Genomic DNA, 11,340 nt, shown 5'->3' with positions numbered 1-11,340 from the left:
TGCTACTGTTTAACATCGTGCAGTACAGGAGTCATTTGATGGTGGGTGTTAAGCACCATAAAGATAACACATTTGCTTTACGTCACGTGTAAATATTACCATTAAAAGTAAAACTGTTTTAGCATTTTATATATTTACAATTTAGCTTTATTTGAAAAGCATATTTTGATGCCCTTTCTTGAGGATGTTGAGTAGCTACTTTGTCATAACGTTTGACTGGATGTTTGAGAGCCAGGCGATGCAAAAGAATTGTGGGTAAGTTTATTTCCATTTCCTGAAATAGTAATAAAGTACAATTTAGGTACATATGTAAATTAATGAAATTGTAATGTCATTGCTGTTTCATAAACTAAACAAAATTTTGGTGTTTTGCAGCATACGTACAAGCATGAGCAAGAAAATAATTGAAAACACATACCCTAGTGACAGGTATAATATACAGGGAAATGTAATAGACTAATTTCTATGCATTTTAAGTGAAGAAGTAGGAAAACTGTAAATCATTTTTCCCCTATAGGAATCAACACACATGTTCTGCTTTAGAAAGCAATGAGATCCCTGTCTCACAGCAGATATCTACTTACAGCAAAGCAGCCAGTATCATCCAACGAGCATGGAGGACACATGTTGTTAGTGTTCAGTTCACTTTCTCATTATATTTTAATTCTAAATTAGGGATGTTACATTTGAGTAATTTTCCATTACTGTTACATACTAAACAGACACAAGTAGTTCATATCCGTGTCTGCCATGTGTAGGATATTGCTGTTTTCAAGCACCTCAAGAAACTTGTAAGCTTTCATAATCAAGGGGACCCACGGCTCTTTCTTAGGTTTATTAACCCTATGGAGGTAAGTTAGCTAATGTGCTTGTATAAATCTTAATTTAGATGTTTTTTGTTTGCAAAAAAAGTATACTTTTTGTTTTAGGCTAAGATTTTAGACGCTGCTTCGGGGGCCCTTATTCGTTTCAGACTGGGTGGGGTGAGTAATGGTGTATATATATATATATATATATATATATATATATATATATATATATATATATATATATATAGTTTAAAAACAATAGTTTTCTGTAAAAAGCTAAGTTATTATAAGTATACAAACAAGTTGAAACAAATAGCAAAATATTAATAAACCCTTGTAAAATTCTAGGCAACCTATCCACCAAATATCTACTATAAAATCTACACTCGTGCACCAATAGTGGACATGTGTGCCAACAGTCCTAAAGATTACACACATACACAGCAAAAGAAACTTGTTCCTATGCATAATGGCCCGATGATTTATGATGATCATTCTGGGTGGTACCAGCGGGTGGAGAATAATGGCTGGAGAATCTTGTCTGGCAAGGTGATGCCTCCAGTTTGTTATTTGGATTTCAATTCACTAAGCTTAGGAATTTAATGCAATATATTTTTAGCCATTTGTACTAAATTTAAATCAGTATTTATATGGCATTATATCAACAATTGCATTTTTTATCTGTACAAGATGTCCATATTTGAAGATCCAATAACTCTGGAAACCAATGGCAAGACGACAGAATTTCATTATTGCAGAATGAATCGGCAACAAGATGTTGCAAGAAAAAGGAAGATTCGAAAAATTGAATGGATGAGGAAAATGTATGTGTAAGTTTACCCACATAAGTAAATTGATTTTCTTTACACAGCTTACACAGATCCTTTTATTGGTTGACAGCAGGTATGCAGAAGGCCTACAAGCTGGTACCCAATACAGTGACACAGCATTATTGGTGCAAAAGTCCACACAGAGAATGAATTCAGTTGAACACAATGAACCAGATTGGGTTTCAGAGCAGGAGGTGGATGATCTGCTTGCATGGACCAATTCTCTCAATTTTGATGAGTAATTATGCTATTATATCACAACATATTTGAAGTGGGGTTTAATATGCATTATTTAGGTCAACAACATTATTGTAACTTACTGACTGAAATCAAGGTCTTCCAAACAAATCAGGTATATCAGTGAATGGAAGGATTTAGGTACCAGCAGTTGTTACATATTGAACAAAGGTAAGACTAAGTTTCTCTTTTATGGTGCTTTGGAAACTGTCTTTGCAATAAAGTTTTGTGGCATTATAGCCCCACCTGGCGAGCAGGATAAGTATTGACGCCACTCTCACTCTTTTACTTCAGATAAACTACCCTTTCTTGCTCTGCCTGACACTTGCAAGTCCCCTCAGATCAGTCAGGATGACAGTCAAGTGATGACCCAACATCAGGGTAGCTTCTGAGACTGGAAAATTTGATGCTGGGCTAAGGCAAAAAAAATACTTCTAGCATTATTCTGCTCAAAGTCTGATGTGCTAATTGCATTTTAGTAAAACTGGTTTGAATGCTTATAAATGTTTTATTTATTTATTTTTGAAAAGTGTAATGCATGTCATAGAATTAGTATTAGGTGGAAACATTTGGCATTGTTTTCATCTACGGAAACTTTAGACTTTATCACTAATATGCCCTCACATTTTATCTGTGTTTAGAAAAAGTACTATATTATTAACCTAATTTTTATTTTCAATTAAATCCATTTATATTCAATATATGTATAAATGTAAGTACAATAAAACCAAACTGAAGAGATAAATATCAATATTTAATCCGCAAATGGCGATATTTCATTAAATGAAAGTCATTAAGTTGCGAGTCATTTAGCATATTAACATAATAATAATAATTTTATTTAGTTGTATTATTATAGTTTGGTGTGTATTTTAACCACGTATTTTGTTGAAGTTAAATAATAGAAATAAAAAAGGAAAATGAAATGTCTTTGCTAACGTTCTGAAATATCGCGAGACTCGCGTGCAAGACACATTGCCAATCAGATGGCTCCGTCTTCACTGGGCGGTGCTGTTCGCAGTTCGCAAACATGGCGGACTACAAAGAGGCTCCTTTGGCCACACGGCCAAAAACACTAGATTCAGCTGAGTATTTCAATCTTTCACACGATTACCGACGATCTGAGGGTGAGAGAGCGGCTCTGAGAGCTCAACTGAAGAGGCAATATCTGCTACAACTCAACAATCCTCATCGGAAAGAGCTTATTGTAAGAAAGATGCACTACAGTTTGTTAAAACATTAGCTTCGGTAAAACGTTACCTGTAGTTTTATATTCGTTTTCAATGTCTATTGCAATTGCGTGCTATTTTATATTGTGATTGTGAACGTTAATTTAGTATAAATGTATGTTTTACAAGGTCATGTTGTTATGTATTGAACCATTAATGAGTGACCTTCATTGCTCGCTCGCTGGCTAACGTTAGTGGTTCCTGCTGCTGGCAGATTGATTTGGTCCACATGTAAAAAATATTTCTAACTAATATTTCAAATGTTGATAAGACTATATCATTTCATATTGCTTTCATTTTTAAGAAATGCATTATTGACGCTTTCCAGAAGGTTAACTGACATGTTACCTCTTCGATTGGACCTTAACACTTTGTATTTATATTTGTAGGAGGATCCTGCTCTTACACGATGGACATATGCACGTACCAGCAACGTATACCCCAACTTCAGACCAACTCCTAAAACTTCATTGCTGGGTGGCTTGTTTGGAGTTGTACCCCTATTTGTCTTGTACTTTGTGTTTAAGACTGACAGGGTGAGTTTATTTTACTGACCCATGCTACCAATGTTCATTTAGTCAAGCACTCATTTACTCAGAATTCTTATTGACATATCAATACACTGATTACAACAGCAATATATAAAAAATTTGTAAAACTCCATGTCTGGTCATCTCAGTTTTTGTTATGGAGATAAAAATTAGGACCTTGTGTTTTTGGTAGTTTTGCATACAAGTGTATTTTGACATGATTTTTTGTTCTTTTTATTTGGCATTTGAGATCGGTTGGACCTGGAATTGCTGAATGACTTTTGATTTAAACCAGATTTTTCTTATTTCCAGGACAAAAGAGAGGCCAAGATAAAAGCAGGAAATTACGAAAGACCCTACCACCTATCATCCTAAGAGCGAATTGTTGTTTTCCAGTTTAACTGTTTATTCTATCCAGAAGTACTTGTAATTATTAAATAAATAAAAATACTTTATTGTAAAAAAAAAATCATTTTGTCTTTACTGAAGAGATGGAAACCACAGTTTATTTATTTATTTATTTTTTTTTTTCATTTTATTTTCATGGTTATATTCTTTTGTATATATTTTGTTGTAATTCAATGATATAATTTTTCTGGTTAACTAATCTTTTTTTTTACTGCATCTGTATCGAGCCTGATACAGAACTGATTTATTTTTCACAGATTTACATTTGTGAAATACTGAAGGTGAGATTAAACCATGTTAACTTTATATCCTTTTCTACTTGCTGCTTGGTTTCCATTTGGGATTAAAGTGACTCTTTAGGTTCTCCCAACATTTGTAATAATTCTTGTCCAGGCGGTGACAAGTTTCAAGTCCCCACTTAGTCACAGCCATGCTGAAGGACGACTCAAACATGAATGCCTGTGAAAGACACAGCACAGGTTGGAATATGTTCATGCTTTACAGTACAATGTCATGAATGATGGATTAAAACTTTACCATAGTGCCCTCTGCAACTCTCTCTGGTTTCAGAACAGCTGTGCTGTTTTTCTCAAAACAATCAACATCAGGGCCATGAGGAGTCATAATGCTGTGCAGGCTTCCTCCTCCAGGCTGGAAACCTTCTTCCTTTGCTTCATAGTGACCCTGGATCAATCCCATGAACTCACTCATGCAGTTCCCTTTGATCACAGACAGAGGCCGCTCTTTAACAACATAACTAAACCTGGTTTCAAGATGCGTGTGGTCAATAATGTGCACTTACTGTGGTAATAAGGAGGCCGGAAGGTATGGTCAGCCACACCCCAGCGAGGGGGAAAGATTACAAAATCTGCAATGGCAACACCTGGGCGTGTGGACTTTGCTGTCAATACAGTAAATATTGATGGATCCTGAAACAAAAGATTAAGATATGTTGAACAAAACAACACATCAAATATATATCAGATGTAGCAAAAACAGAAATGCTTACTGCATGATCAAATGCTACGCAGTTGATGACCATGAAGTTCTCCAGGTTGTATTTGTACGGTGCGTAGTTTCCATGCCATGCCACTACATTAAAGGGTGAAAAATCCTATTGGATAAAGTTAAAGATACTCTATTACGCACCAAATTATAAATAGCTTTTAACTTTTAAGTGTAAAGTCAATAGTAATAAATCAAGAGAACATTTTAACTTTTTATTTTGATGTTTCATTTCGGTACTTGTTTAAAAACTCCAGTTTTATAGAGACTTCACAATATTGCAGCAGCAAAGAGATTTTGAATGCTGGCTGTAAAATCGATATAATTCATTACAGCACAGACTGGCTGCTTTCCTGACCCTCATACTCCCTCCTGTTGTTTCAACCCACCCACATTCACAAACACGCACCAGGTAACGCATCACTCAACAACACACAAACTCGAACATTACTGTTTTTACAGTTACGTTCATACATAAAGACACAATGCACCCTGGGGTTTCTGGGACCCCAATGTTTGTAATCTCACAGACATTACAGTCCTCAAGATAACTCTACCAGACTTGATTGAGATGAAGAAAAAACACTTGTACACACACATACAACACAAACATATTTTCCCAGTCAAGCAAATAATAAGTTAATTGAGCAATTTTAGCACTCAGCTGGAGGAAAAAACATCAAGATGAGACTGTACCATCTCTTTTAAGATAAAAACCAGAAACCTTTTCAATTTAAGACAGTACGGAGAGTATAAAGAGGGCAAGACCTAGATGTCATCAGAAATAGGAGGCTTAGTCTTTCACCAATTTTCTTCCTTTTAAAAATAATGCCTTGCGATGTGTAGCTCGTGATGCTCACATGTTTTTAGTTCTGACATATAAAACAACTCATTCCAATTATTTTTTCTACAGGACACATCAGTGTTGTGCAAAAAAATAATTTTTCTTATTAAGGACGTATCCTGTTAAAATGTATAGATATTGAGTATTGCAGCTAAATCCTTAATAAAAGCATATAAGGCAGGATGGCCTTGTACAGTTGACAGGACGGTACAAGTTTTTTTTTTTTTTGTACCTGTTGACAGGAGAAAAACTTCCCCTGGTACTTGTTGACAATGGTGTAACCAGTAGCCACAGTGCGGTCCTCGTACCAAGCCACAGGGGTTTGGAAGTCCCTGGGGTTAGCAAGCCCATTAGCCCCTGTAATAAATTAAACAAGCTGTCTTGGACTATTGAGAAATGACTTATTTGCAAAATACAGATGCATGTATATGAGGTTGGTAATGCAATATATCCTAGCACACACCAATAGGACCCAAGTCTGGGAGTTCAAAATGGGCCCCAAACACCTCCAAAATGTATCCCCGGGTTTCTCCAAACACATCAATGCTAAAACGTATTCCTTGCTGGAAAACAAAAGCGATAGTGAAATTAAACAAAGGAAAACTGCAGATGGTGTTAATTCCTATATTGTTTTAAAGGTACACTCCACTTTTTTTGAAAATATGCTCTTTTTCCAGCTCCTCTAGAGTAAAACATTTGATTTTTACTGTTTTGGAATCCATTCAGCTGATCTCTTGGTCTTGGTACCACTTTTAGCATAGCTTAGCACAATCCATTGAATCTGATTAGACCATTAGCATCGCGCTAAAAATATTCCATTTACAACTTGACTCTTCTGTAGTTACATCGTGTACTAAGACCGACAGAAAATTAAAAGTTGTGATTTTCTAGGCAGATATGGTTAGGAACTATACTCTCATTCTGGCGTAATAATTAAGGACTTTGCTGCTGTAACATGACTGCAGCAGGCGTAGTGATATTACGCACTGCCCGAAAATAATCCCCTGCCATTGAAAGTTACTAAGGGGGCAGTGCGTAATATCATTGCACCTCCTGCAGTCATGTTACAGCAGCAAAGTCCTTGATTATTACGCCAGAATGAAAATATAGTTCCTAGCAATATCTGCCTAGAAATTCACAACTTTTAATTTTTCTGTCGGTCTCAGTACACGATGTAACTACAGAAGAGTCAAGTTTTAAATAGGAAAAATATCAAAACTCTTTGGATTTTTTAGCGCGATGCTAATGGTCTAATCAGATTCAATGAATTATGCCGCGCTATGCTAAAAGTGGTAGCACCAGACCCGGAGATCGGCTGAATGGATTCCAAAATGGTAAAAATCAAATGTTTAACTCTAGGGGAGCTGGAAAATGAGTATATTTACAAAAAAGTGGAGTGTCCCTTCAAGAAAAATTTAGCAAAAATTAATATGGCTCATGCATAAAAAGTAGAGGATAGAAACATCAGCAAAACACCTGAATGACACAAATCTCTTTGGGCTCCACCATCATCTTCCCAAATTCTGTAGTGATAAGGATTTCACCTTGTTGTGGAACTGAAATAGAGGTCACAATTTAACAGTCTTTATGCATGTCTGTCTTTATTAGAAGATATAACACAATAATCAAGGTATTAGTTCTGAATAAATATATGGGATAAAATCTTACCAATAAGGAAATCACCATCTGCATTTTGGAAGCACCTATAGAAAGGAATGTATTTCTGAATTAACAAAATACTTAATGGTGATTTGCAATAAATGTTTCTGGATAGCTCAGTACTGTGCGTAAAAGGTCATGGGTTTGAACCCACCAATAAAATAAATAAAAAAATGTATACCTTGTAATGCACTTTAAAATGCTTAGAATAAAAGTGAAAAAGTGTCTGCCAAATGCATAGATATAAATATAAATTCAAACTGACTTGTCTGTCATTGAAGTGTTACAGGTGTAGATGTGGATAGCGATTCCATTACGAGATTTCGTATCTCCAGCTCCACAGACCGTGTGCAGACCCTGAAAATCATATCAGTGACTAAGTATTGTTAAGACAGACAGCAATCAATTGCAAAAAAGTAAAAGTAGACCTACTGATACGAAATCCACTTTTTTCTCAGATGTTTTGGGGACATTAAACGGCATCCACCGAAGCTGTTAAAAAATATTGCATTCAACACAAACATCTTGTTTATTAAAAAAAGTCTGATATAGATTTATTTGTTACCTGGTTTGGGTCAGGCTCTACTTCATTCCAGTTCTCTGTAAGATCTCCGCAGCTCATTCCAGTAAAAGGCTTGTGACGTACCGAAGGCAAAATGCGATACAGCCAGCTATAAACACAAAAGCCTTCAGTTGTCACAAATTATAAGGACTTATGTTTCACAGTATTTTATAGCATACATACATGAGAACCATTAGACATTTTACATACCTTCTCTTATTGGTTGACCGTGGGCAGGTGAAAGCAGATCCAGACAGTTGTTCAGCATAGAGGCCGTATGGACACACTTGTGGATTGTTCTATAAGAAAATCATCTAAATTAAGTATTTCATCTGAATGTGTATTGATAATATGGGTATATCAAATTTTGTATCACCTGTCCCTCAGGTAAAGATCCAGGACAGCGAGGGTCCTCAGAGGCAAACTCATTATCAAAGCCACTCATGTACTACAACACAGCATTGGGTTAATAAATGATGTAAATGTAATTCATTGTGCTCATATAAATTTTAACATTTTATTTCTGTATTTACTTATCCCGTAAGCATGTAATAAAAGTGGTTAAACTTTACAATGAAGTTGTATTTGTTAACATTAATACATTTATTAGCTAACATGATCCAACAATGAGCATGCTAATTGATGACAATGGAATTGTTCACTGAGTTCACTGTGCATATAATGTTTCAACTTAAAGATTTTCATTGTTTATTCATGTCAGATAATGTTTTAACTAATGTTAACTAACACATTCGTATTGTAAAGTGTTACCATAAAAGTAATAAAAGATAAAGAACATGGAAACACATATTGCTGTTTATGACCATCTCACAGTTGACATCAATCCAACAAATGCGCTTAGTCATCGTGCGTGTGCAGATGTGTGCATCTGTTTAAAGCCCACCTCAAAGACCTCAAGTTAAGATTGCATCATTTTAAACAAATAGTGCTTGTAAATCTGACTGTAAGATACGAAAACATACGACAAAAAGTTATCGGATAAATTATTTACATTCTTTAATACTGACTTGTTGAATTCAATTTATTTCAAATCAATGTAGCTGCATTTGCCATGTAATAAATTAAGCAATATGTTGAAAAAAACTTGCAAATATAAACATTTTAATAAGTTTTATGTACAGCTGTACAGTGGAGCAGAGATCAACCGCATCTGGGCAGCTGCTAAATCCAGCGATCTGATTGGTTAAGATGAAACGCCCCCTTGATTTTCATCATAGAGTGCATCTGGGTACTTCATTATTCAAGACGTAATAACTGTGCACTTTTTTACAATTCAAACTATTTTTTAATATTTTACTAAACATCTATAATTATTATTATTTTGAAGTGGTAATAATTTGAAACGAATGGAAAGAGCGTCTATAACAAATAATACATTCCTTAATATATTCGTACATTCGGTTAGCATAAGTTTCATTTTAGACAATCATTCGTCGACAGTCCAAAGGTGCACTTACCTTCAGACCAGCCATTGTGTGGTATTTTGATATAGTCAATCCTAGTACTTTAAGTAATATTTAAAGTTGTGCTGCAGCTAAGCACAGATGAGGAGCTTTCAAAGCGCTCGTGCAGTAAGTCTCTTCCTGCAGAAGACCGAAGGAGGAACCCGGGCCGTATTTACGTTTTTTCTCAATATGGTTTTAATTACACCCAGACACGGCTTGTGACGTAAAAACAGATTTTGGCAGCGTTAAGGGGAGGAGAGTTTTGATGTTTATAGACGTGTTCAAAGGCATGAGTACCCCGGGCACGAGTACAGCAAATGCCAAGTTCATGAAGTCCATCTGAGAGACCTTACCATAGTAAATATTAAAATACTGTTTATCAATTCACTATAGTTTAGTAATAACTTTAAACAAACAGTATGCTACAATTTACTATAGTTAATGATATTCTAAGTAAGGTTACTTTAAAGGGATAGTTCACCCAAAATTGAAAATTCTGTCATCATTTACTCGCTCTTATGTTGTTACAAACCTGTATAAATTTCTTTGCTCTGATGAACACAAAGGAAGATTTTTTTGAGAAACGTTTGTAACCAAACTGGTCGTGGACCCATGATTTTATCCTACTATGGAAGTGAATGGGATCCACAAATGGTTTAGTACATATTAGGACCTTTTTAAAGGGTACTGCCCCAGTGACAGCTTTGTACCTTTATTTTTGACAGTGTTAAAACGATTACAAAATTCCTATATGCAATATGTTTTGGGCCTTGATTTAATGATGTTCTCTTGGTTTATCAGACCAATAGAAACTAAGACATTATCAGTTTTCATTACATCCCCAAAAAATCCTATTATAACCATTAAATTTGAACAAACTTCTGTTGTTGTTGTTTCACTATACTCTAGTATAAAATACTATATATGTTTTCGAACCATACAGTAGTAAATATTTAAACATACTACAGCATTTTCAAATACTTACAGCAATACATTACCAAAGTGTAGTGATTTCTACAAGATAATAAAGTTTAAAAGAGTAAATGCTAAAATATACTACAGTATACTACTACTAGAGTGTAACAAGACACTTACTCCACAAGACGAGACACGAGATCGGGCATAAAAGAACAAGATTTTTACACTTTTTAAAAAATCCTCAATGATAAAATATAAGAATGGGAAACTGAAATCACATAATTTTGAAATGTTTTAACTATAGGACTCTCCCTAACAATTATTTTGGTAATTGATAATAAAGTAATTTTGATTATTTTTTTTAAATATCTTACTTTTTTTGTAATAAAAAATATACCTAAGTGAGCAATAACCTTTAAAATTACATATAATAAAAATTATGCAATAATAATTGGTTCAAATAAAGTATCAAAACCAAGTAAACACATGGTTTTATTAAACAAAAACATTACTTTTGACCAAACAATGTTTAAACACATTTAAATCTTTAATGTTTGTCCAATTCTTTACAATCAAAATGATACAGCCACTGCAATTCTTGAGCAAGAACATGCAGACATTAAAGTGCACATATTACATTGCTAAAAAACAATGTTATTTTGTGTATTTGGTATAATACAATGTCTTCACGTGGTTATGGTTAAAAAACACATTATTTTTTTCCACATACCGTACATTTTCGTAGCTCGAGATTTCACTTTCTTGAAACGCATGGATTTTGTACAAAACTCATTGATTTGAAAAGCTCTGTGTCCTTGATTGGCCTGCTAATCTGTACATTGT

At 34.6% G+C, this 11,340-nt stretch overlaps 3 protein-coding genes across 3 annotated transcripts; 2 read left to right on the top strand and 1 right to left on the bottom strand.

Annotated features, from left to right (window-relative positions):
- Positions 1 to 142: 142 nt before the first annotated feature.
- c22h11orf65 (chromosome 22 C11orf65 homolog) lies at positions 143 to 2,598 on the top strand. The gene is made up of 10 exons (XM_065258271.1): positions 143 to 255; positions 376 to 429; positions 518 to 629; positions 759 to 851; positions 930 to 983; positions 1,158 to 1,358; positions 1,500 to 1,633; positions 1,713 to 1,877; positions 1,992 to 2,047; positions 2,171 to 2,598. Exons 1-10 carry the CDS (start codon positions 185 to 187, stop codon positions 2,266 to 2,268), a joined length of 1,038 nt encoding a protein of 345 aa, XP_065114343.1. The 5' UTR covers positions 143 to 184; the 3' UTR covers positions 2,269 to 2,598.
- Positions 2,599 to 2,872: 274 nt separating this feature from the next.
- On the top strand, positions 2,873 to 4,104 carry ndufb4 (NADH:ubiquinone oxidoreductase subunit B4). The gene is made up of 3 exons (XM_065258269.2): positions 2,873 to 3,083; positions 3,495 to 3,641; positions 3,948 to 4,104. The coding sequence occupies exons 1-3, from the start codon at positions 2,907 to 2,909 to the stop codon at positions 4,008 to 4,010; spliced, it is 387 nt and encodes a 128-aa protein (XP_065114341.1). The 5' UTR covers positions 2,873 to 2,906; the 3' UTR covers positions 4,011 to 4,104.
- Positions 4,105 to 4,139: 35 nt separating this feature from the next.
- Positions 4,140 to 9,783, bottom strand: hgd (homogentisate 1,2-dioxygenase). Its single transcript, XM_065258268.2, has 14 exons — positions 9,592 to 9,783; positions 8,490 to 8,561; positions 8,324 to 8,412; positions 8,117 to 8,222; positions 7,984 to 8,043; positions 7,817 to 7,908; positions 7,561 to 7,595; positions 7,369 to 7,448; positions 6,356 to 6,455; positions 6,125 to 6,249; positions 5,053 to 5,157; positions 4,846 to 4,972; positions 4,581 to 4,762; positions 4,140 to 4,502 (listed from the first exon to the last, which is right to left on the bottom strand). Exons 1-14 carry the CDS (start codon positions 9,604 to 9,606, stop codon positions 4,359 to 4,361), a joined length of 1,332 nt encoding a protein of 443 aa, XP_065114340.1. The 5' UTR covers positions 9,607 to 9,783; the 3' UTR covers positions 4,140 to 4,358.
- Between the last annotated feature and the right edge of the window lie 1,557 nt (positions 9,784 to 11,340).

This window comes from Paramisgurnus dabryanus, chromosome 22, assembly GCF_030506205.2.
Source record: "Paramisgurnus dabryanus chromosome 22, PD_genome_1.1, whole genome shotgun sequence".
Lineage (NCBI taxonomy): Eukaryota > Metazoa > Chordata > Actinopteri > Cypriniformes > Cobitidae > Paramisgurnus > Paramisgurnus dabryanus.
The sequence above is the reverse complement of the archived record's forward strand: the minus strand, read 5'-3'. Positions and strand labels throughout refer to the sequence as shown.